Raw genomic sequence first — 27,659 nt, 5'->3', positions numbered from 1 at the left:
GGTACTGCTTGTGTGGAGTTTGCAAGTTCTCCCTGTGACCGCGTGGGTTTCCGCCGAGTGCTTTGGTTTCCTCCCATAGCCAAAAGACTTGCAGGTTGCTAGGTAAATTGGCCATTGTAAATTGTCCCTAGTGTAGGTAGGTGGTAGGACAATGGTGGGGATGTGGTAGGGAATATGGGATTAATGTAGGATTAGTATAAATGGGTGGTTGTTGGTCGGCACAGACTCAGTGGGCCGAAGGGCCTGCTTCAGTGCTGTATCTGAATAAAAATAAATTAGATAACCCACCTCGACTGACATGGCTATGGCCTCCCCACATTTTCACTGTCAGTTAAGCCCCCAGATCCTTCCAGACTTCATCTTGAAGGGAAATTTAGAGTTAAATCTGGCACTCTTCCCAATTAAACAATTTGACTACTTAAATGAGACTGTTATGAATAAGAATATAGTTATGACCAATTTCTAAGTTCAATCTAGACTTTCACACCCAATGCAGAGCTTGTTCTGGTCTCAAAAATGTCAATTGTCTGGAGGCTCATGAGCACTGCTGATTCCAATATTAAAAAAATCCTAAAAAAGGCTTGTTCAGAGCACAATTTCTGATACTATCCTATTGTTTATGTCTCTCACTTGGGCAAGAAAAATATTAGTTTGGTTGGGGCAGGGGTGGGGGGGGGGGGGGGGGTCAATAAAGTAGCGTAATAGCACACCCAGACAGTTGATCTAATAGCTAGCTGGTGGTGCACCAGTCCAACATTTTCATCGGAGCTGTCATGCAGCTTTCTCCAGAACCTATCAAGTTGGGGGTGCGGTGAACACCAAAAGATGAAGATGACTGTGTATTATATATTCATGGTAGGGAGAGTTGCGTAAATTTAGAGCATGAAAACATGCCACACAAGCTGCCAGTTCCTTGCTCAGATAATCCAAATTAATCCATTGCCCCCTCTCCACAGGATTTCATCCTTCCCTTCAAATTTTTATCCAAAAGCTTTGACATATCTCTAGTTTCAGCAATACTCAAGTTCTGTACTACTAAATGATTATTTATTACAATTCTATTAAACCACATGACCCCAATCTAACATTCGATTTAACAAAGTGGCAGCACAGAATCCATAGTACTGTGCTGTTATGACTTATTGTTCCATATGCTTGATAGAGCTAGATATTTGAAGATTAACTACATGGTCTTTACAAGTTTATAAAATCTACAGAAATACAATTAAACCCTATACAAAAATCAAGTGAAACACACCAGCGTGGTTCTAGCATCTCGCAACCACCCGCCATACTTGCCGAGTGCAAAATCAAATGCATTTTAAACTCAGTGACCATCGATTTTCAATTCTGAGTCACCAAAATATACCAGAATTGAATTCAACAGTAGCAGAAGCGACCAGGCAGTCAAACACAGAAATGCAAAACTTGAGTATTGTTGAAAATAGAGACACGTTGTCAAAGCTTTTCATCATGCACTCATCAGGACAATCCACAATAACCAATGTAAGGGAAAAACAGTATCCCGCGATTGGACAACATTTGCTAAATAATCCAGTGTCAATTAGTGACAACCAATTTAACAGTCAGTAGGGCTCACAGTGTGGCACATTTGCCTGTACTGTTAGCGACATAAATTAATACACAGGGCCCTATTCTGTCTGTAAAGAACATGTACAAACATTGCGTTTGTTTCAGCTGAACAATAGTAGTGACAGCCATTTGCTGGTTCATTCCTCAGGGCAATCCCTTGACCAAAACCAAGCTGCCTGGTTTAAATTTTAAACAAAGCTTGGCAGTTAACTGTCAGTCACTGTAAACTGGTGCATTCCCCATGGCAATGCCTCTACCAGAGTTCACTGACCAATTGACCAACCAGCACTCTTATGCAGTGCAAGTTGTTGTTTTCCCTTACATTGGTTATTCTTGTGGATAGCCCTGATGAGTGCACGACAAAAAGCTTCGACGACATGTCTCTATTTCCGGCAACACTCCAGTTCTGTACTACAGAATGACTATTTGAAATGCAAAATCTTAATATTGACAAAAAAAGCCAGGTATGATGTGGCCGATCTAACGATGGTGATTTTGCCAAATTCCAATTTAATTTGATATAGTCTGCAAGAAAGTGGGCGATTTGTTCAGAGGGCTAGACAGTCCAAAAATGACAGATGGACCCAGCAAATGAGGTTTCATTTCTACAATTCACATGTGCATTGAATGTAAAAAGGAGAGTGATTAAGATGGCTAATGAAATTTGAGTAGCAAGACACAAACATTTATGTGAAACTGCAGAGGTTACTTAATGACAATTCAAATCATATGTTTAGATTGCTGCTCTATTGCCAAGCAGTTAGACATTCCAAGAGTAAAATTAGCAATTTCAACATCAGGCCAAAATAATATATTCTGGTGAATATTCCAATTTCAAATGACTTTAATTCATTGCAATTAGTATTTTTGATTTACCAGCATAATATGGGTAAATATACAAGCCAACAATACTCTACTTTCCCAAGATTCAACAGTAACAGTAAACATCTAGAAATATTAACAATTTTAGTAATTAGAAGTATTAAACTACAGCCTCCAGTGCTGGAATGGACTGCTAATGAGATTTATTCAATTCTGTGTTGGTCATCACAAGGTTTACAAATGATCCCAAAGAACTGTACATAAAGGCCAAGCACCACTATATTAGGCAAAAAGCCCATCAGCGTAAACAAAGAACTGATTACATTGGTTACTCTGTATATTCCCTTATGTTCAGTGTGGGATAAAAAAATTAGGGTGAAAGCAATTTACACTACAAGAGGACTGTGGTCAATATATCAGGAACATAATTTCAGTAGAGCCATAACCATTTCAGTAGAGTCAAAGGCCTAAAATTTGGTATGTCAATTTCAAAAGCATTGACCAATCCAGAAAAGGCTGCAAATGCACTGCCTGAAACATGCTTTTGATGCCCGACTGACATTAAATAACCAATAATCCCAACATTTACACATTTAAGTTTCTCATCCATTCTGAATGGGGATCAGCCTTTCAAAAATGTTAGATCTATATTGCTTGCAAAACTCCCAAGAACGTTTGTTCAGAAACCACCACCTGATGAGAAAGAAAGTGACAAAAAATTGCAATCTAGTGACTAGAAAGCACAACACATTTGGCTATTTGGAAGCTGAAGAACACAGGGCAAAGCTTAACAAAAAGCTTAGCCGGTGGCTGGGAAAACAGTGATTACCAATAGGACAATCACAAGATACCTGGAACGGCTGGGTAAATGATATGCTGATATTGTCAAAGAACATGTTTCAGGCTGCAAAACTGCTAACTCATCAGGATACAGTCTACTGCCTTATTAAAGATCACCTGAAGACAATTATCCTGCAGAATTTGTGTCAATGGCCCAAATCTGGAAAATTGCACAATTAAAGAAATGAGAAACAAGTCACCCTAAATAAAAAAAAAATGCAGCACTATTACATGCATTAATTTCCAATTTCCTCCTCAAATGGAATAGCATAAAAACCAAAGAAAGTCTGCATAACCAGGAAATATTGAAGAAATACTGGAGTTTACCACAAAACAACTGTTCAGACATTGGCAGCTGTAATGCTTTTATAATCACAGTAAATATCTACTAAAACAGCCAAGTCTGAGAACTGGTCTTCTGCCTCAGCATTCAGTTATGCCCGTTTTCAAATAAGGCACAAGACAAAATCAAATCTGACCTACAAAGGAAAGCAGTCTACATGGATGCCTCAAATCTCACTTTTTGCACAATTGTACAAATTAAAAAGTACATTATACATGAGAAAATTCCACTGTTGTACAAAAATTTGTTAATTCTAACTTTTATTCTTATACAATCTGAGTTGAAACCATTGTTACTTTGATAATGAATTTAACTATAATACAACCAAATGTAGTGAGTTGAGCACGCACATTTAAAATGAGACAAGTCACAGACATGATTTTTTATACAGGTTTTCAAAATGGTGTGTCAAGCAGGCAAGATGCAAGAACTAAGGGTAATGAAAATTTTGTTTCTGTTTTAATGGGAAAGAACATTTTAGATACAATGCATAAAGTGGATTTCCACAGGGATTGCTCAGCTACAGCACTTCTTCAGTCCTGTTCCGCCACCTGCATTGCTGATATCTACATTTTCCCTGTCAGGTTCTTTTACGGGAGTCTGCGGGGTAAAAGGAAAAGAAAGTGAAGGACTGCAGCAAATATTTAAAACAGCCTTTTAAAAATTACATACTGAACTACATGGAATACATGAACTAAGTTGAAGGTCTGAACAAATGCACAAATATCCCTTACTCAACACATACAGGAACTGGTACATTTCAAGAGATAATTACAGATAAAGAATCTTAATTGATCTATCCAATTGACCAAAGTGAGACCGAACAATTCACCCATTGCAGCAGCCAACTATTTAAATGTTTAAATGGTCTTGGTTCCACTTGTCTGTCTGCAAGTCTATTCTACTTTATCATTGAGTGAAGAATTATCTCCAATCAATACTAAATTTACCTTTCAATAGCTTGAATCCTAGTCAAACTCTCCCAATTTAATTTCACGCAACATACTCAATTTACCATATCCTTTACCCAAATTATCTTCAATACCTCAGTAAGTTCATCTCTTGGGTGCCTCCTTTCCAGGATGAAAAGCTGAAGGCTCTGCAATCTTTCCACCTAGGTCAGCCCTTAAACACTAGGAATCAGCCTCATGGTCTTTCTCAGCAATGCACCCAATTATTTAAATGTTATACATGATTTAATGACCAGAAGCAAGAGCAATACTCAAGGGTGTAATCTGGTAACTACTTTCTCTGGACCTTCTACAGTTCCAGCAATCAGCATTCAACATTCACTCAAGTTTGTTGAATGCTGCTCTGCATTGGTTGCAAGTGATAGAGGGTAGAGTTTCTACTTTGGGTGCAAATTGTATTGCTTTTTCTAAGTGAAGTTATGGTTCAAGTTTCTGCCAAACTCATTTACATAATCAAATGTAAAATACTCCCCGAACCAGTGCAATCAGGCAGTTAATAGAATGCAATATTTTCTTTGCATTAAAAAGTAATTGATGTTTTAAGAACAGTAACCTGATTCAGTTTCATTAATACAGCTGAAAATAAGTTAAAAAAATAAGCACCTGAAGTGGCTAGTCCACCAACTCTTAGCAACCAGATGATTTTAATAATCACAATGTCTTCAAAAAACTATACTGAATCAGTTATCGGTTTTATTTGTGTACAGTTTCAGTAAATTAATGAATTTAAAACTTAATGTGCCCAATGCCTGCACATCTAAAAACAAGCTCAATTTGAACATCCTCCTCAAGTTGTCACAAACAGGCACAAATCGGCAGAAACTTGCCATGCTCATTGTTTTGAGCTGCAGACATGGCCAGCTTTGTAGGCAGGGCCAACTTCTAGGACGATGTTTTAAACCAGGGCAGAAGATTACGGAATCTATTTATGCTTGATCCAACTTCCTTTTAAAATTCTGCAATCATTTGCACTGGTTTGACCAATTTGAGTGAAATCAGCACAATCTAGCAGAAGCTCGACTTCTAATGTCTCCATAGCCAATACATGACAATTCTAGAAGCAAAAATGCTACTTTGATTTCCAGTGTGTCATTACATTTTCAAATGGACAGAGAGGAATATAAATCAGTTACTGATAACCTGCTCATCTTAGTTTGTTAGGTGATGCTTTGAAATTTTTAAAAAACTATTAGCTTGTTTACTAATCTGACAATTTGGTTCAGTAAGCTTCAAAATCCTTCCAAAGTGATAGGATGACAAAATTCATTTTCAATGGGTTACCTTTCGAAGTATGTCTTCTGCTAATGTGAGAAATGCTTTCTCAATGTTGATATTAGCTTTTGCACTAGTCTCAAAAAACCTAATCCCGTGTTCTCTGGCAATCTAGAATGAAACAATTAGCAAAGTCACACAGAATATCTAAGTATGCTCCAAATTAGTAAACCACACAATAGCTTGTAAAAAGGTAAAGACATCTTAAAATTTTATCATGCATTTACATGTAATAAACCTAGCAACTATAATCACAAGTATAACAGATATGCAATATGCTTCAACAGTGGTACAGTACAAAGCAACCAGCTGACATTTTTATTACATAGCAGAGTTTAACCACACTGCTGAAAACAATATGATTATAGGGTTGTTTTATCCTTGAAGTCAGTCTCCACAAGCACAACACTGGATTATTAATTGGGGATACTTGGACTTAATTCTGCAATGATTTGACTGAGTGCCACTCCTACAATTTCAAGCATTATGATGGGACAGTGCAGCTGGGGTATCACTCCAATGAGCATTAATCTGAACACTACTTTGCTGACTGTCACTCTTCTGTCCTACCACATTCTTATCTTAATTTCTGCATTTCCTTATTCTTTCAAAGCAAGTGAACAATTTTTTTCTGCTTATTCTAATGATTTGCTACTCTTGCTCCAAATTTCTAAAACGTTTTTGTAAAAAAGGTCAGAATTCTTGACAGTGTATGCTTAGTCAACATAAAAGGCAAAAACAAGGTATGAATCGTCCACTTGTTGCAATTTAAAGCACAAAAGAAAGAGTCTGAATCAGCCTCCTCCCAGCACAGGGCAGGGAGGCAGGGTGGCAACAGCAACACCCAGATGTGCAAAATACACAGAGGTTCACACACCATTCACAAAAGAGAAATTTTATTTTAAAAAAATCAGGCATTTAACAAAGCAAAAGCAGCCATATTGCTCTATAGTTACACAGTAACCAGATAATTCATACCCAACACACGCATCTGAAAAGATGGGGGGAGAATGGGGGAGGAGCAGATGCAGAACCAGGATAGACAAAGACAAATGAAGAGTCTTAAATTTGGCATCAATACCATTGTTACTAAAGTTCAGTAAAAAAAAAACCAACTTGCATTATAGTGCCTTTTAGGATCACTCTTTACAATTCATGAAGTACTTTTGAAGCGTGGTCACTTGCTGCAATGTGCGCAAATTGGCCATCATGTTTTCTACATCAAGATTCCACAAGCAGCAATGTGATGACTAACAGATAATTTAAGAAAATGAGAGTTTGGCTGAGGGATAAAAATCGACTAGGACAGCAGTGAGAACTCCCCTGCTCTCAAGATCTCACTATATTATTTTGAAGCCTGTCCAAGATAGAAGGGGCCTTGGCTTAATATCTCATCTATAATGCCCAATATATTGCTGCAATATTTGAGATAGTGGACAAGCTAAAAAGCTGAGAAAGGCTATAGATTTTTGAACTACTAAACTTTGTCTGCAGAGAGGACTTTTAACTATACAAAAGTGGTTATTGTATCATGTGCATCTGGGATGATGAATTAAAATCAAACAGCTTCCTCCAGCATATGGATAATATTCCAAAGACGGAGTGATTCAACCAAAAATGTACTTCACTTAGAGCCAGATTTAGTCTCTCTCTCCATTGACGCTCACCAGCCCTTCAGCTCTTGCGTTCTATTTATACACAAATCTTCCACTTCCCAGACTTCAATAATTAAAGTCAAACTGCATTCCAGCCTCTACTTTTTAGCCAGTATACTGTCTTTCTCCACTCTACTGCAAACTGGACATGCTTCAAGACTGAGTCAGGTTAAGTTCAGGACTGTGGCAGGACCACCATGTAGATATTTTATATTCCAAGCATGCACAACTTCAAGAACTGATTACTGGAAAACTGATTTGGGAAAGGAAGGAGCAAGAGGAAGCTGAAGAAGCAGGAAAAGAATACGGAACAATATTCAAAATGCCTAAAAAAAAAACAATGGGCAGGAAACTAGCATTAAGGGCTGCAACAGAGGATCACAAATGCCCTGTTTGGTCCACACACTAAAGTTTAAACATTATGAATACAAGAAAACCCAATGTGCAGATTAGTTGAGGGGGGTGGGTGGGGGGGGGGGGGGGGGGGGGAAGAAGACAACAAAATATCAGTATGCAATAACACAAAATGTGAAAGGAAATTAAAAAGCATGTATTTCATAAACTAGACAGAAGCTTCAAACATCTTTATTAAAATGCTATCAATGTTGCATGAAGCTCTAATTCTGCCAAAATGCTTCATTTCCAGCTATTTAAAACACAAGAATCAACACCTGTGAAAGATAATTACTTCAAAAACTGAATAAGTGCAGCATATGTTTCCCTGATTTCTTTGAAGTCATGCAGTACCAATGAAAAAGAGCTTTGACAAGAGTAGTACAACTATGACATCATGTAGAAGCATCGCAAAGAAAGGAAGTCATGTGGCAAATGTAAACCACCTCATCCATTTCACCAGCACTTCAAAAATGAACTCTAAATTTAAAAGAACCCAGTATTAGGCCAGACACCCATATGAGTTTTGTTCCCAGTATTTGTCTACTAATTACACATGAAATAAGAAATGTCAGGAATCCTCTTCAATCAGAAACACTTACACTTCATAAGAGCAGCTACAGAGAATTCTGGAGGGCGAGGGTATACAGCCAGAGGTCATGGTCCACATTGGTACCAACGATATAGGAGGAAAGAGGGGCGAGGTCCTGCAGGCTGAGTTTAGGGAGTTAGGAACGAGATTAGCAAACAGGACTTCAAAAGGGTAGTAATCTCCGGATTACTCCCAACGCCGTGTGCTAATGAGTACACAAAATAGGAAAATACACCAGGTGAATGCGTGGTTGGATGGTGCAGGAGGGAGGGCTTCAGATTTCTGGGGCATTGGAACCGGTTCTGGGGAAGGTGGGACCTGTACAAGCCAGACCTGAACATCACTGGGACAAATATCCTTGCAGGACAGTTTGCTAGTGCTGTTGGGGATGGTTTAAACTAGTTTGGCAGGGGGATGGGAACCTGAGCGCAGTCTTACGATAGGACAATTACAGAGCGGGGAACAGGAGGCAGAAAATTAGCGAGTGACTCTCTGAAAGACAGAAAAAGCAAAAGGTTAAAAAGTGTACAACACAGGAATTTGGCAGTGTTAAAGGGTATTTATTTAAATGCAAGGAGTATATTAAATAAAGCTGATAAGCTGAGGGCACAGACAGACACATGGCAACACAATATCGTTGCTACAACGTAAACGTGGCTTAAAGAGGGGCAAGAATGGCAGCTCAACATCCCTGGATATAGAGTTTTCAGGCAGGATAGAGAAGAGGATAAAAAAAACAGCTGCGAGGAGGGATGATGTGCTAAATGAATCAAACAAGGCCATATGGGTGGAGCTCATTAAAAAAAGGGGCAGCCACACTACTAAGAGTGTACTACAGACCCCCAAATTGAGAGGGGGAGACAGAACAAATATGTAGGCAAATTTCTGAGTGCAAAAACTATAGGACAATAATAGTTGGGGATTTCAACTACCCCAATATCAACTGGGATACAAAACTGTGAAGGGCATAGAGGGCACATAATTCTTGAACTGTGTTCAAGAGAACATTTTTTTAAGCCAGCACTTAACAAGCCCAACGAAAGGGGTGCAATTCTAGATTTAGTCATTATTGGTAATGAAGCAACAGTGGGTGACCATTGGAGATAGTTTTAGTATAATCATGGAAAAGGACAAAGATAAAACAGAAATAAAGGTTCTAAATTTGGAGGGGGGGGGGGGGGGGGGGGGGGGGGAGAAACGGACAGACGACGCAAATTTTATGAAACTGAGAGGTGACCTGGCAAAAGTTGTTTGGATACAGCTACTTGAAGGAAAATCAGTGGCAAACCAATGGGTGGCATTCAAAAGCAAGATACTACAGGCACAGAGTAGGCATGTCCCAAAGATGAAGGTGGTACTGCCAAATCTAGAAGCTTACAGAGCAAGTTAAAGCAGAAAAAGAAAGCTGATCACAAATATCTTAATACTTTAGAAAGCCTAGAAGAGTATAGAAAGTGCAGGGGTGAAGTAAAAAAGGAAATTAGAAAAGCAAAGATGACATGAAAAATTATTGGTAGGTAAAAATCAAGGAAAACCCAAAGATGTTTTGTCAGTACATTAAGAGCAAGAGGATAACTAAGGAAAGGGTAGGGCCTATCAGAGATGTACAAGAAAACTTATGCGTGGATGCTGAAGATGTGGGCAGGGTTCTTAATGAGTTTTGTGTTTCTGTCTTCACAAAGGAGAGGGATGATACAGACATTGTAGTTAAAGAAGAGCAGTGTGAAATATTAGAAATGATAAGCATAATGACAGGGGAAGTACTAGAGGGCATGGCATCTTTGAAAGCGGATAAATCACCATGGCCGGATGGATTGTATCCCAGGTTGTTAAAAGGAAGCCAGGGAATAAATAGTGGATGTGCTGAAGATTATTTTCAAATCCTCACTAGATACAGGTGAGGTACCAGACAATTTAAGGTCTGCGAACGCTGTACCATTGTTTAAAAAGGGTGCGAGGGATAGGCCAAATAATTATAGGCCAGTCAGTCTGACCTCAGTGGTGGGTAAACTGTTGCAATCAATTCTGAGGGACAGGTTAAACTGCCACTTAGAAAGGCACAGATTAATCAGGAATAGTCAACATGAATTTGTTAGGGGAAGGTCATGTCTTACTAACTTGATTGTGTTTTTCTGAGGAAGTAAAAAGGAGGATTGATGAGGGTAGTGCAATGGATGTGGCTTACATGGATTTTAATAAGGCATCTGACAAGGTCCCACATGGCAGACAGGTCAGTAACATGAAAGCCCATGGGATACAGGGGAATGTGGCAGGTTGGATCCAGAATTGGCTCATGGACAGGAAACAAAATGGTAGAAGTTGACAGATGTTTTTGCAAATGGAAAGCCATTTCCAGTGGCCTTCCACAGGGCTCAGTGTTAGGTCCCTTGCTGTTTGTGGTATATATTAATGATTTGGATTTAAATATGGGAGGCATAATTGGGAAATTTGCTGACAACAAAAATTGGCCGTGTAGTAGATAGTGAAGAGGATAGCCTTAGACTCCAGAATGATATCAATGGTTTGGTTGAGTGGGTGGAAAAATGACAAATGGAATTCAATCCAGAGAAGTGAGAGGTACTGCATTTGGGGAGGGCAACTAAAGCGAGGGAATACACAATAAATGGGAGGATACTGAGAGGGGTAGAAGTAGTGAGACCTTAGAGTGCACGTCCACAGGGTCCCTGAAGGTGGCAGGACAGGTAGAGAGTGGCAAAGGCACAAGGAATGCTTTCCTTTAGTGGCCAAGGTATAGAATACAAAAGCAGGGATGCAATGCTGGAACTGTATAAAATGCTGGTTAGGCCACAGCTGGAGTATTATGTACAGTTCTGGTCACCATATTACAGAAAGGACATAATTGCTCTGAAGTAGAGAGGAGATTTACAAGAATGTTGCCAGGGCTTGAAAGTTGCAACTGTGAGGAAAGATTGGATCGGTTTTCCTTAGAAAAAAAGATGCAGCTGAGGGGTGACTTAATAGAGGTATACAAAGTTATGAGGGGCCTAGATAGACTAGACAAGGACCTGTTGCCCCTAGCTGAGAGGTCAATTACCAGGGGGCACAGATTTAAGGCAATTGGTAGAAGGATTAGAGGGGCCATGAGGAAAACTCTCACCCAGAGGGTGGTGGGTGTCTGGAATTCACTACCAGGAACAGTGGTGGAGGCAGAAACCCTCAATTCTTTTAAAAGGTACCTGGATAGGCACTTGAAGCACTCTAACCTGCAAGGCTATGGACCAGGTGCTGGAAGGTAGGATTAGATTGAGCGGCTAGTTTTTTTTTTTCTGGCCTGCACTGACACGACAAGTTGAATCGCCTCCTTCCGTGCCATTAGTTTTCTATGGTTCAACATACTAGGTCAAGTCACTGGTCATGGGTTTAAGCCAATTCCCTAATAATCTCATGATTTCATAGAGGAGCAGGAGGAAACAATGGGAGAGAGCATCATGTTGTTATGTAGGCAAACATAGTAGCCCATTTACACACTGAAAGGTTTCACAAACAGCAATGAAATAAACTGTTATTTTTGTGTTAGTTGAAGGATAAATTAGCCAGGACAACTGCTCTTTGAATAGTGCCATGAAGGGGTAATGGGTCCTTAATGTATCACCTGAAATATAGCACCTCATACTGCAGCATTCCCTCAGAACTGCAATGAAGTATCAGCCTAGATTACACGCTCAAATCTCTGGAGGGGGACATGACACAGCCTTCTGATTCAGAAGTGTTACCACAGAGCCAAAGCTGACATCTTGAAGAGGAACAATACAAAAGCAGGTGACACTGGACTACATCCTGTTAAGATTACAGAAATCTAGCTATGGCCTTGACAGGTCTTGCATTTTGCCCCTTAATAAAAGGAATGGTTGCAGCAAAAGACACCAGAGAACAAGATGATTAATACATTAAAACATGAGCAAAGGAAAACTTCACAAGCAATTGAGTTTACCTGCTCTCCTTTTGATTTCTGCACCACTCGCTTGTCTTCCATGTCACACTTGTTGCCTAGCAGCATTCGCTCTACATCTTCATTTGCATGCTAAGAAAGTAGATTTGGTTAATGTCAGTTTACTACAGCAAACAGCACTTATCTAAGTGAAATCTGATCCAGCACACATCATAAAGCCATCACTTTTGTTTGTTCATGGATGTGGGCATCACTGGCTAGGCCAGCATTTATTGCCCATCCCTAACTGCCCTTAAGGTGGTGGTGGTGAGCTGTCTTGAACCACTGCAGTCCTTGGGTATAGGTACACCAACAGTGCTGTCAGAAAGTGAATTCCAGGATTTTGACCCAGCAACAGTGAAGGAACGGCGACATAGTTCCAAGTCAGGATGATGTAGGGCTTGCAGGGGAACTTGCAGGTGGTGGCGTTGCCATGCATATGCTGCCCTTGTCCTCCGAGGTGGAGGTGGCCACGTGTTTGGAAGATGCTGGCGAAGGAGCCTTGGTGAGTTGCTGCAGTGCATTTTGTAGATGGTACACACTGCTGCCACTGAGTGTCGGTGGTGAAGGGAGAGCATGTAGAGTGTGGTGGATGGGGTGCCAATTAAGCAGGCTGCTTGGACTTCGATGGTGTAGAGTTTGCTGAATATGGTTGGAGCTGCACCCAACCAGGCAAGTGGAGAGTATTCCATCACTCCTGACTTGTGCCTTGTAGATGGTGACAGGCTTTGGGGAGTCAGGAGGTGAGTTACTCGCCGCAGGATTCCTAGCCTCTGACCTGCTCTTGCAGCCACAGTATTTACCTGGCTGGTCCAGTCCAGTTTCTGGTCAATGGTAGCCCCGAGGATATTGATAGTGGGAGATTCAGTGATAAGGCTATTGAACATCAAGGGGAGGTGGTTAGATTATTTATTTATTTATTTAATTTAGAGATACAGCACTGAAACAGGCCCTTCGGCCCACCGAGTCTGTGCCGACCAACAACCACCCATTTATACTAACCCTACAGTAATCCCATATTCCCTACCACCTACCTACACTAGGGGCAATTTACAATGGCCAATTTACCCATCACCTGCAAGTCTTTGGCGGTGGGAAGAAACCGGAGCACCCGGCGAAAACCCACGCGGTCACAGGGAGAACTTGCAAACTCCGCACAGGCAGTACCCAGAATTGAACCTGGGTCCCTGGAACTGTGAGGCTGCGGTGCTAACCACTGTGCCGCCCAATTCTCCAGTTTGAGATGATCATTGCCTTGCACTTAAGTGGCAAGTAACATTCATGCCACACATCAGCCCAAGCCTGGATGTTGTCCAGGTCTTGCTGCAAATGGCTGCTTCAGTATCTGAGGAGTTGCAAATGGTGAACATTGTGCTATCAGCAGCGAACATCCCCACTTCTGATTTTATGATGGAGGGAAGGTCATTGATCAAGCAGATGATGGTTGGGCCTAGGACACTATGCTGAGCAACTTCTGTAGTGATATCTTGGGACTGAGATGATTGACCAACAACCACAACCATCTTCCTTTCTGCGAGGTATGACTCGAACCATGTGGAGTGAATCAGATTAGCTGAAGACTGGCATCTGTGATGCTGGGGACCCCAGTGGAGGTATTGTTTAAAAAAAAATGAAGCAAATGCAAAATCATTCAAAAAATTGGATAGTTGGCAAAGTTACCAGTCAGCACCATAAAGCCACCCACATTAATTTTCCACTTGCCAAGCCCAATCTGGAGCCCAAACCACCAAATGATGGTGGAGTTGCTACAACAACTTTCAGCCACCATTTTCCTTACCTAATCTGGTCAACAAAAAATTCTTAAAATGATACATCTATTAAATTCATTATGCATTAGAAATTCATGCAAGTTCCTCCTGTACACACCTACGTTTTAAATTCGGTTTCTGCCTTAGAAAAGAAAATTTCACCTGGGTCTTAGCAGCTTCAGTTACCATTGATCAATATTTTGTACAAAAGACTGAATGGTGTTGCAAAATGGAAGTTTAATTTGCATAGTAAGGAACAATATGCAGTGCACCCAAGTCTCAGGTAAACAGACAAAATATACAAACTGAGGAACAAGCCACAGAAAAAAAATGATTGTTTTAAGCATTCCAGAAAGATTAGCTATTAAATTAAAATTCAGAGCTGCACATCATTAGGGAGGTGGTTTTTTGGTCTTGCTGAATGGAACAATTTGCTCCAGGGAACGGGGAGGGAAGAGACAAATTGTTTCTAAGCTGCCATATCATACCCTGAAGATGTGCCAACACACAACTTCAAGTCCCTTACAAATGCAAATACTACTTAATTTGCACAGAATGCCACAAATAGCAAAATTGCCTGATCATATTCTTTTGGTGGTCAAGTTAAAATGTTGACCAACACAATTAAAAGTACTCTTCTCTGTGATGTCCTAAGTATTTTTGTTCAGAATAGGTTGAGAAGCCATGTTAATTTGAGCACTTTTGGATAAAATGTCAAATAGATTTTCCAAATCCATTATGTTAGTGGAACAAAGATAGTATTTTACAATTTCAAAGTATTAACAGTCTTAATGTACTGACATCATTCTGTTCTAAGATGATAACTAAGGAGAGAGTAGGGCCCATAAAAGACCAAAAAGGTAACCTGTGTGTAGGAGCGGAAGATATTGGTATGGTTCTTAACGAATACTTTGCGTCTGTCTTCACAAGAGGGGGACAATGCAGATATTGTAGTTAAGGAGCAGTGTGAAGTATTGGATGTGAAACATAGCGAGAGGAGGAAGTATTAATGGGATTAGCATCCTTGAAAGTTGATAAATCACCAGGGCCGGATGAAATGCACCCAAGGCTGTTAAAGGAAACGAGAGAGGAAATAGCAGAAGGTCTGACCATCATTTTCCAGTTCTCACTGGGTACAGGTGTGGTGCCAGAGGATTGAAGAACTGCTAACGTTGTACCTCTGTTTAAAAAGGGAGCGAGGGATGGACTGAATAATTGCAGGCCAGTCAGTCTAACCTCAGTAGTGGGCAAATTATTGGAATTGATTCTGAGAAATAGGATAAACGGTCACTTAGAAGGGTACAGATTAAATCAAGGATTGTCAGCATGGATTTGTTGAGGTAAGATCTTGTTTGGCTAACTTGATCGAATTTTTTTGAAGTAACAAGGAAGATAGATGAGGGTGGTCTACATGGTTTTTAGCAAGGCCTTTGACAAGGCCCCACATGGGAGACAGGTTTAAAAAAATCCCATGGGATCCAGGGAAATGCAGCAAGGTGGATACAACATTGACTCAGCGGCAGGAAACAAAGGGTAATTATTTACTGGTGTTTGTGACTGGAGGGCTGTTTCCAGTGGCATTCTGCAGGGCCCAGTACTGGGTCCCCTGCTTTTTCTGGTACATATTAATGATTTGGATGTATATGTAGGGGGCATGATCAAGAAGTTTGCAGATGACATGAAGATTGGCCATGTGGTAGATAGCAAGGAGGATACCTGTAGGCTGCAGGAAGATACTGATGGTCTGGTCAGATGGGGAAAAAAAAAAAAGTGGCAAATGGAATTCAACCTGGAGAAGTGCGAGGTGAGACATTTGGAGAGGTCAAACAAGGAAAAGGAATACACGATAAGGAAAATACTGAGAAGTGTAGAGGAAGTGAGGGACCTTGGAGTGACTCCACTGATCCCTGAAGGTAGGACAGCGCGATAAAGATAGTTAAAAAGACAATCCTTTCCTTTATTAGCAGAGGTATAGAATATAAGAGCAAGGAGGGCATGCTGGAACTAGAACTCATTGGTTAGGCCACAACTTCAGTAGTGTGTGTAGTTCTGGTCACCTCATTACAGAAAGGATGAAATTGCACTAGAGAGGGTACGGATGAGATTTACGAGGATGTTGCCAGGACTGGAAAAATGCAGCTATGAGGAAAGATTAGATAATAGTACTGAAGACCTGTGCTCCAGAACTTGCCGCGCCCCCAGCCAAGCTGTTCCAGTACAGCTACAACACTGGCATCTACCCTGCAATGTGGAAAATTGCCCAGGTATGTCCTGTACACAAAAAGCAGGACAAATCCAACCCGGCCAACTACCGCCCCATTAGCCTACTCTCAACCATCAGTAAAGTGATGGAAGGAGTCATCAACAGTGCCATCAAGCAGCACTTGCTTAGCAACAACCTGCTCAGTGATGCTCAGTTTGGGTTCCGCCAGGGCCACTCAGCTCCTGACCTCATTACAGCCTAGGTTCAAACATGGACAAAAGAGCTGAACTCCAGAGGTGAGGTGAGAGTGACTGCCCTTGACATCAAGGCAGCATTTGACAGAGTGTGGCATCAAGGAGCCCTAGCAAAACTGAGGTCAATGGGAATCAGGGGTAAAACCCTCCGCTGGCTGGAATCATACCTAGTGCAAAGGAAGATGGTTGTGGTTGTTGGAGGTCAATCATCTGAGCTCCAGGACATCACTGCAGGAGTACCTCAGGGTAGTATCCTAGGCCCAACCATCTTCAGCTGCTTCATCAATGACCTTCCTTCAATCATAAGGTCAGAAGTGGGGATGTTCGCTGATGATTGCACAATGTTCAGCACCATTCGCAACTCCTCAGATACTGAAGCAGTCTGTGTAGAAATGCAGCAAGACCTGGACAATATCCAGGCTTGGGCTGATAAGTGGCAAGTAACATTCGCGCCACACAAGTACCAAGCAATGACCATCTCCAACAAAAGAGAATCTAACCATCTCCCCATGACATTCAATGGCATTACCATTGCTGAATCCCCCACTACCAACATCCTAGGGGCTACCATTGACCAGAAACTGAACTGGAGTAGCCATATAAATACCGTGGCTACAAGAGCAGGTCAGAGGCTAGGAATCCTGCGGCGAGTAACTCACCTCCTGACTCCCCAAAGCCTGTCCACCATCTACAAGGCACAAGTCAGGAGTGTGATGGAATACTCTCCACTTGCCTGGATGGGTGCAGCTCCAACAACACTCAAGAAGCTCGACACCATCCAGGACAAAGCGGCCCGCTTGATTGGCACCCCATCTACAAACATTCACTCCCTCCACCACCGACGCACAGTGGCAGCAGTGTGTCCCATCTACAAGATGCACTGCAGCAATGCACCAAGGCTCCTTCGACAGCACCTTCCAAACCCGCGACCTCTACCAACTAGAAGGACAAGGGCAGCAAATACATGGGAACACCACCACCTGCAAGTTCCCCTCCAAGTCACACACCATCCTGACTTGGAACTATATCGCCGTTGCTTCACTGTCGCTGGGTCAAAATCCTGGAACTCCCTTCCTAACAGCACTGTGGGTGTACCTACCCCACATGGACTGCAGCGGTTCAAGAAGGCAGCTCACCACCACCTTCTCAAGGGCAATTAGGGATGGGCAATAAATGCTGGCCTGGCCAGCGACGCCCACATCCCGTGAATGAATAAAAAAAAAATAGGCTGGGGTTGTTCTCCTTGGAACAGGAGGCGACTGAGGGGAGATTTGATTGAAATGTACAAAAATTTTGATGGGTCTGGATAGAGTGGAGGTGAAGGGTCTATTCACCCGAGAGAGGTCTGTGACCAGGCGGCATAGATTTAAAGTGGTAGAAAAATTAGAGGGGAGATGAGGAAAGACCTTTTCACCCAGAGGGTGGTGATGGTCTGGAACTCACTGCCTGAAAGGGTAGTTGAGGCAGAAACCCTCAACTCATTCAAAAGGAGTCCGAATATGCACCTCAAGTGCCGTAACCTGCAGGGCTACAGACCAAATGCTGGAACGTGGGATTAGAATAGGTGGATTTTTTTTTGACTGGGACAGACATGATGGGCCAAGTGTCCTCTTTCTGTGCCTGAAGCTTTCTATAATTCTATACCATTTGGCCCAACTGATCCATGCTGGCATTTATACCCCACACAAGGCTTCTACCCTACTTCATCTAATCTGATAAAGATATCCTGTTTGTTCTCCCTCATGTGCCAATTGAGTTTCCCCTTAAATGCATCTACAGCATTTCTCTCAAATACTCCTCGTGGCAGCAAGTTCCACATCCTAACCACTTTGGAATAAAGGTTCTCCCAAATTCCCTTTTGGATTTTAGCACCTCTTATTTATGCCCATAGTTCTAGTCTCACCAGAGTGTCAAAACATCCTCTGCATCATTCCCCTTTGATAACCTCTACCAGGTTCTCCTACAGTCCATTTTCTGAAGAGCCCAAGTCAAGAAAGGATGAACAATCTGGGTCTCTTCCTTTTTTTGGGGGGGGGGGAGGGGGGGGGGGGGAGGGGGGCCGAGAAATTGAGGGGTGAGTAACAGATTTTTTAAATTATGGAAAGGTTTTGATAGTGTGGAAACAGAATAGTTGTGCTCTTCCCCACAAAAGCAAGCAGAGGCCATCAGTACAAGATAGTCACTAAGAAATCCAAAAAGGGAATTTGGGTAAAGAAGTTTCTTCCAAAGAGAGGCGAGAATGTGGAACTTGCTACCACACGGAAGTGAACAGCATAGATGCAGTTAAGGGGAAACAAGACAAGCATGAGGGAAAAAGGGAATAGAGGATTATACAGATAGATTTAGATGAGAAAAGATGGGAGGAGGCTTGAGTAGAGCATTAACACCAGCATGGACTGGTTGGGCCAAAAGACCTGTTTGTGTCATCTACGTTACGTAATCCTATGTCTATGCAATCTTTCCCGATAGGTATAACCTGTCAGGATCATCCTTGTAAATCTTTATGCACCTTCTCCAGTGTCTACATCCTTTTTATAGTAGACCAGAACTGCTCACAGTACACAAGTGTGGGCTAACCAACGTTCTATACAAGTTTAAACAATCTCTCCTCTTCAATTCCATCCCTCCAGAAACAAACTCTGCTTTGTGTATCTGTACCTCCAGATCCCCATGTTGCCCTACTCCATTTAGATACTTATACCAAAAAGTATTTGCTTCATTACCAAAAGTATCTCACTTTTATTGAAATTCATATGCTGATTGCATGCTCATTCTGAAAGCTTGTCAATGTTTTGCATTCTGTCACAGTTCTCCCCTGTATTAACATCCACCAATTCGCAATCATCTGTAAATTTTATTATACTTCTCATTTCAGAGTCCAAATTTCTTCAGTAAATTGTGAAGTGGTCACACCAATCCTTTTGGACTCCAGTTCCCATCTTTTTAAACTAATCTGAGTAGCTTCATTTAATACCTACTTACATTTGATTTATAGCCAGGTTTTGGCTACTTGTCCTAACATTTACAGCCTTTGGTTTTAGACTAAATCACAAGTGGAAACATCTCTACAATCACTATCAAATTCACACCCAATTTTAAAAAGCTGTAATGCATTCCGATTTTTTTTTTTTTGAGAAAAAAAGCTCTAGCCTGTTCAGTTCTGATATCCTGTAAATCTTGATGGCACTTTGTTCTGGCTCTATTCTTTAGAAAAAGTATTGCACTTTGATAAATAATGTATAACTTGTGATAGCACAAAAAGCATTTTCTCTTACATGTACTTTCATATGGGGTCAGGCTCTCTTACTATTCCACATTTACAAGGTGGTATGGAACTGTTACATTGAATACCATTGTCTAGAATATGCTGTCAAAATAACTGCAAGTTTAATGGTGCTAACCATTAACGTAAACTGTATCAACTTGGCAGAGGAAGAGACACCTCTAATTGCACATCACCACAAATTGCTGGTCGATTTGTGCCAGTCCACCACTGACCTCGCAAAAACAGCAGAGCCCTAGAGCCCTTCAGCCCAACGCGCCAGCCATCAAGCACCTTTCAATTCTAATCCCATTTTTCCATCACTTGGCCCGTAGCTATGGCATTTCAAGTGCTTATCTAAACACTTAAATGTTGAGTGTTCCTGCCTCTACCACCCCTTCAGGCAGTGTGTTTCAGATTCCAACCACCCTCTGGGTGAAATTTTTTTCCCTCAAAATCCCCTCTAAACCTCCTGCCCCTTACCTTAAATCTATGCCCCCGGGTTATTGATCCCTCGAAGGGAAAAAATTTCTTCCTACCTATCCCATCAATGCCCCTCATTATTTTTGTCTACCTCAATCAGATCCCCCCTCAGCCTTCTCCACTCCAAGAAAAGCAACCCCAGCCTATCCAGTCTCTCTTCATAGCTGAAATGCTCCAGCCCAAGCAACGTTCTGGTGAATCTCCTCTGCAATCCTGTCCTTCCTCTATGTGACAACCAGAACTGTACACAGTACTCCAGCTGTGGCCTAACCAGCATTTTATACAGCACTAACATAACCTCTCTGCTCTTATATTCTATGCCTCAGCTAAAGGCAAGTATCCCATATGTCTTCCTAGCCACCTTATCTACCTGTGCTGCTGCCTTCAGTGATCTATGGAGAAGCACCCAAAGGTCCCTTTGACCCTCTGTACTCCCTAGGGTCCTACTATCCATTGTATATTCCCTTGCCTTGTTAATCCTCCCAAAGTGCACCTCACACTTCTCAAGATTAAATTCCACCCGCCACTGCTCCACCCATCTTACCAACCCAACTATATTGTCCTGTAATCTAAGGCTTTCCTCCTCACTATTTACGACACCACCAATTTCTCGATTTATGATGTTGTGCATTTGCACTTAATTGCCCATGAAACTCACCGCAGAAGGTTTGGATTGGTACTTAACAGCCTAAGTACCCACTTAATGAAGTACCAATCAACCTCCAGCCCAGAAAGAAAACATTTGAAACTGGAGTCTCATTCCTACAGGTAGTAAATGAAGACTAAAATTCTCATTCTTAATGCAATAATTATTTGCCTACATTTATCTTTCAAAACCAGATTTGATGAATTCACCATTTTCTTTTCCATTGTTCCGGTTTCTTTCTCAACTCTTAAATCTCATTGGTTATGGCCTTGTCATTCATCGATACCCCATTGCCCTCAGCACGCTGTTAGCAGTTTGCACTTTCAGGACAAAAACTGAGCTGAAGGTTGAAAGAAAAAAAATCTAACCAATGGAGCAGGCTGCAGGATATTCACTCCAGCCAACTGTGGGCCAATACAGGTCAATAACTGGGAGGAATTTTGTAGTGTGGCGTACTGAGAGTAAGAATCACTTCATGTTTCACTTCTCAAATAGATGGACAAGGGCTCATGGAACAGCCTAAACCACAAGAAACTGAAGTTACTCAAAGATTTAGCTTGTGGTTTTAAAGGTTAACATGCGAAAACTGATACAGGACTTAGTTTTTATTAAAAAATTCATACATGGGATTTGGGTATTGTTGGCAAGGCCAGCATTTGTTGCCCATTTCTTTAAATCGCCCTTGAGAAGTAGTGAGCCACCCTTTTGAATGGCCCGGCCATCAGTTAATTTGCCTTCCGTTTTGCACTTTGTTCTGCAAAAGCTTAAAATAATGCTAACAAAACCACCTTTCCACACGGTCCACGTGGTGTAGCTACGTCCACAATGATTCAGTGGGAGTGTACCAGGATTTTGACCCAGCAACAATGAAGGGACGGTGATATATTTCCAAGTCAGGAAGATGAGACTTGGAGGGCAACTTGCAGGTAATACTCCCATGCGCTTGCTGTCCTTGCCCTTCTAAGTAATATATATTGTAGGGTTTGCAAGGTGGCGTCAAAGCAACCTTGGCGAGTTGTTACAATGCATCTTGTGGATGGTGTACACTGCAACCATAGTGTGTCATTGGGGGGGGGGGGGGGGGGGGGAGAAAGAGGAAAAGGGGGAAGAGAATGTTTAAGGTGATAGATGGGGGGCTGATCAAGCAGATGGTTTTATCCTGACTGGTGTTGTGCTTCAGCTGTTGGAAAGAAACGTCTGCTACCCGACCTGAAGACATGTGTCGGGTACGTTCTCACAGGTAAGTGGCTCCACTGCTAATTTAATTCTTGGACTAGAAAGTTAGTTTTGTTAGCATTATTTTAAGCTTGTGCAGAACAAGAAAATGCAAAATGGAAGGCAAATTAACTGATGGTCGGGTCGGGCGCGGGAAAAAAAACATGGAAGGACTTGGGCCAGGTCGGATGTGGTTCTGTCGGGCTCGGGTCGGGTATTTTTTTTTGCAGACCCGAGCAGGCCTTTAGTTGGAACTGCACCCATCCAGGCAAGTGGAGAGTATTTCATCACACCAGAAGTGCATTGTAGATGGTTGAAAGGCTTTGAGGAGTCAGGTGGTGAGTCACTTGCCACAGAATACACAGCCTCTGATCTGCTCTTGTAGCCATGGTATTTTATAATTGTTGGTCTGTAAGTTTCTAATCAAAGACAACCCCCAAGATATTGTTGGTGGGGTTTCAGTGATGGTAATGTTGAATGTCAAGGGAGATAGATAGATACTCTTGTTGCAGATGGTCATTGCCTGGCACTTGAGACATAATTGTTACTTGCCACTCATCAGCCCAAGCGGGAATACTGCCAAGGTCCTGCTGCATGCAGGTACAGACTGCTTCACTGTCTGAGGAGTTGCAAATGGAACTAACACTGCAGTCAACATTCCCACTTCTGACCTTGTGATGGAGGGAAGATTGTCGAAGCAGCTCAAGATGGTTAGGCCTAGGGCAGTCCCGAGGTACTCAAAGAGCTTGAGTAAAATTGATGTCAGTGGGGATTGGTAGGGGGAAAAAGGTGGGAGATGCATAGTGCTCTCCAGACGTACTCCTGCAGCTATGTCCTAGGGCTGAGATGACTGGTCTCCAACAACCACAACCATCTTCCTTTGTGATGTATGACTCCAACCAGGACAGCAGCAAGCACCTCCCATCCTCCCAATTTGCACTGACTTCAATACTACTCCAGCTCCTCAATGCCACACTGTTAGATGCTGTCTTGATGTCAACAGTAGTCACTTAGACCTCTTGAAATCAACTTTCACGCATTTTTGAAAAAGGGTGTAATATTTGCAATCCTCCAATCTGCTGGCACCACCCTGTGCCAACTCCAAGCTTCACAGCATGCCACCATTCCTTTCAGATTCTGTATTATTCCCCAGTGGGAGTGCTTCTACTTTTTTCTTTCCAAGCAAACCATTGGAAATGATCTTAGTGATATTCAAGACCATGAGTGAATGAACAAAACAAATCGTGAAGATATTACTTGAATTTTAAAAAAGCAAATATGGATGGATAAGGGAACACAGGCAAATTTAAGACTGTCAAGAAGCTGTTCGTTGATAAACGCATGGAGTGGATTTCAAGACATTGCAGTGGAGGCAAAGCCCTGGAATCTCAATATCTGAATGATGAAATGGGGGAGGGATTGAGGGAAAGAAAATAGTTAGGCTCTCCCTATGGGCCAAATGTCCTTTTTAATCCATAATTATTTTCCAAACTTTAAGGGCATAATCTCAAACAGCAAAAATTTGTTTACTTACTGACTTGACTGATTCCTTTGTGGGATGTACTCTAAACATGTCCTGAAGTTGATGCAAGATTAACTTTTTCAGGAGATTAGCCGTTTCAAAACAAAAATCAAGTAGCAATCCCATCCCCCTTTTGGCATTTCTCAAATCCTCCACTCTTCTTTTGGGAGAGGAAATAACCAGAAAAATTGTTAGTTGTGATTTGTTGCAGGTTTTATGAATATCTGAGGCAGATGATACTTTGAGAAATATGATGACATACACAAAACAGATATTCGAAAGCCATCGACAACTTAAATTACCAACCTGTCATTCCGTAATGAGGACTACCCTTGAAATTCAGACCCAAAGCAACTTAGCAATTTGAACTTCAAGGAAAGACTTGCCAAAAAACTGCATGGTGCATGACGCAAGAGGTTCACGACCAGCTTAAAAGGGTTTTAAATTAACCTGCCCAATATACTAAGTATCAATGGGACTCTGCACTGCATATATAAAAGCAGTTCAGGAATTCATTGTGCAAGCTATAAAGACTGAGTAGACCACAGTAAGAGCTGGGGAAAGTATGATTCTAGTTGCTAATACATGCACACATGCAGTCCCAAGTGACCAGCCATATAAATATTGTAGCTACAAGATTAGGTCAGAAGCTAGAATACTGTGGCAAATAACTCTCCTCCTGACTCTCCAATGCCTGCCCACCATCTACAAGGCACAAGTCAAGAGTGTGATAGAATACTTGCCTGGATGAATGCAGTTCCAACAACACTGTAGTTCTACACCATCCAGAACATACAAACTAAGAACAGGAGTAGGCTATTCAGCCCCTCGAGCCTGCTCCACCATTCTAAGATCATGGCTATTCTGTTTGTGGACAACTCCACTTTCCTGCCTACCCACATCCACCCCAACTATCCTTTTATTCCCTTGTCCATCAAAAATCTATCACTGCCTTAAAAACATACAATGACCTTGCCTCCACCGCTCTCTGGGAAAGAGCATTCCACAGACTCACGACCCTAAGATAAAATCTCATCTGTCTTAAATGGGAGACCCCTTATTTTTAAATTGTGCCTCCTAGTTTTAGTCTCTCCCACAAGGGGAGACATCCTTTCAACTTCTTCCTTGTCAAGTCACCTCAGGATCTTCTAGGTTTCAATAAAATCACCTCCCAGCCTTCTAAACTCCAATGAATACAGATCTAACTTGTCCAACCTTTCCTCACAAGGTAAGCCTCTCATCCCAGGAATCAGCTGAGAACCTTCTCTGGACTGCTTCCAATGCAATGATATTCTTTAAGGTGAAATCAAAACTGTACACAATACTCTAGATGTGGTCTCACCAATGCCCGGTACAACTGTAGCAAAACATCCTTACTTTTATATTCCATTCCCCTTGCAATAAACATTACATTTGCCTTCTTAATCAATTGCTGTATCTGCATACTAACTGAGTGTTTCTTGTACAAGGACACCCAGATCCCTTTGCATCTCAGTTCTGCAATTTCTCCCTATTTAAATAACGTGTTGCTTTTATATTTTTTCGGCCAAAAAGTGAAGATCACACTTTCCCACATTATACTTCATATTCCAAATCTTTACCCACTTACATAACCTGTCTATATCCTTTTGCAGATTCCTTACATCTTCACAACTTACTCTCCTACCTTTGACTCTTCAGCAAATTTAGCAACCATGCATGCTGTCCCTTTATCCATGTCATGGATATCGCTAGTCAATAGTAGAGGCCCCAGCACTGATCCCTGTGGCACTCCACTAGTTACAGCTTGCCAACCTGAAAATGACCGATTTACATCTGCTCGCTGCTTCCCGTTAGCGAACCAATCCTCTAACCATGCTAATATGTTACCCCCTATACTTTAGGTTCTTATTTTGTTTAGTAACCCTTGATGTGGCAATTGTCAAATGCCTTCTGGAAATCCAAGTACACCACATCCACAGGTTCCCCTTTATCCATGTTGCTTGTTACTTCCTCAAAGAATTCCAATAAATTAGTTAAACACTATTTCCCTTCCACAAAACCATGACGACTCTGCCTGAGATTTTCTAAATGACTTGCTGTAACCTCGTTAATAGACTCCAGCATTTTCCCTATGACAGATGTTAAGCTAACTGGCCTGCAATTTCCCGCTTTCTGTCTTCCACCTTTCATGAATAGTAGAGTTACATATGCTATCTTCCAATCTGATGGGACCTTTCCATAATCTAGGGAATCTTGGAAAATTAAAACCAATGCATCCACTATCTCAGCAGCCACTTCTTTTCAGACCCTAGGATGAAGTCCATCAGGACCTGGGGGACTTGCCAGTATTTAGTTCTAATAATTTTCTCAGTACCCTTTCCTTGGTGATGGTAATTGTTTTAAGTTCCTCCCTCCCTTTCAGCTCTTGAACCACAATCATTTTTGGGATGCTATTTGTATTCTCTAGTGAAGACAGATGCAAAAAGTCTGTTCAACTCCTGTTATTTCCTTATTTTTCATTATTAAATCTCCAGACTCACTTTCCAGGAGGACCACTTTACTTACCTCTTTTCCTTTTTAAAAAATGCTTGTAGAAACTTACTATGTTTTTACATTTCTAGCTAGTTTTCTCTCGTACTCTAATTTCTCTATTATTCCGTCATTCTTTGCTGTCTTTTTAATATTCTGTCCAATCTCCGGACCTGCCGCTACGCTTTGCTGTATTGCACACTGGTCTTTCAATTTGATATCTTAACTTCCTTCATTAGCCACGAATGGTGCATCCTTCCCCAGAGTCTTTCTTTCTCACTGGAATGTATCTTTGCTGAGTGTTATGAAATATCTCCTTAAATGTCTGCCACTGCATCTCTACTGACCTATCCCTTAACCTAATTTTTCAGTTTACTTTAGCCAGCTCTGTCCTTAACCCCTCATAATTACCCTTGTCAAGTTTACAACACTAGTCTGAGATCCACTCTTCCTCACCCTGAATGCAAATTCAGTGTTGTGATCACTGCTACCCAACAGCAAAACAGGATGCCTGATCAGAATCCTATCCACCACCTTAAAAATTCACTCCCTTCACCATTAGCACACAGTGGGAGAGTGCATCACCTACAAGAAGCACTGTAGCAACTTGAAGGCTCCTTCCAAATCCACATCCTCCACTACAAGGGAAACAGATACATGGGACCATCCGCTGGTATCCCTCCAAGTCACTCACCATCCTGACTTGGAAGTAGATTGCTGTTCCTTCACTGTTGCTGGGACAAAATCCTGGAACTCCCTCTCCATCAACATTCTGGGTATATCTACATTACATGGACTGTAGCAGTTCAAGGCGGTAACTCACCGCCACAAGGGTAATTAGGGATGGGCAACAAATACTGGCCTTGCCAGTGACAGCCACATCCCAAGACTGAATTAAAAACAGAACAGACAGGAGTACAGCTTAAGCTCCAACCAGCTGACAGAATCGCCTGCTCTAAGTACTGCAAATAGGGTAGAAAACATAGTCAAAATCTCCACTTTTCCTAGGTGTAGGAAGAGAAAAAGTAAATCAGAAAATGGTGATTACTACTTGCTACTAAGCTAAGCCAAGATCATTGCTAAAATCGCAGAAGATGCTTAAGAAATATGCAATTCAGCATCGGGCAAGCTACTTTCTAAAATTAGATGTTTCTTCATAAAAGAACAGCCTTCACAATGAGCAAGTGCAGTTATCAGAAACATGCCTAAAATATGAATTTCTGTAAAGCAAGTGCCATGATTTAGTATTGAGTACTTAGAAAATTGTTCAACTTGCATTTATATAGTGCCTTTAATGTGGTGAAACTTCAAGACACTTGAAGCACATTTGGCTCCTAGCTCTTGAACTAGAGACATCGAATGTT

At 41.6% G+C, this 27,659-nt stretch overlaps 1 protein-coding gene across 1 annotated transcript in view; it reads right to left on the bottom strand.

Annotated features, from left to right (window-relative positions):
* Positions 1-2,419: 2,419 nt before the first annotated feature.
* Positions 2,420-27,659, bottom strand: part of rab10 (RAB10, member RAS oncogene family) — a 64,183-nt gene continuing 38,943 nt past the window's right edge. Inside the window, exons 4-6 of the mRNA XM_068024069.1 lie at positions 12,434-12,523; positions 5,851-5,952; positions 2,420-4,198 (exon numbers count right to left, since the gene is read on the bottom strand). Coding sequence (XP_067880170.1) covers positions 4,115-4,198; positions 5,851-5,952; positions 12,434-12,523 — 276 coding nt within the window. The 3' untranslated portion in view covers positions 2,420-4,114. The remainder of the gene's footprint in view (positions 4,199-5,850; positions 5,953-12,433; positions 12,524-27,659) is intronic.

The sequence above is a fragment of the Heterodontus francisci genome, chromosome 3, assembly GCF_036365525.1.
Source record: "Heterodontus francisci isolate sHetFra1 chromosome 3, sHetFra1.hap1, whole genome shotgun sequence".
Taxonomy (NCBI): Eukaryota; Metazoa; Chordata; class Chondrichthyes; order Heterodontiformes; family Heterodontidae; genus Heterodontus; species Heterodontus francisci.
Note: the sequence above shows the minus strand (reverse complement) of the source record. Positions and strands in the feature narration are given on the sequence as shown.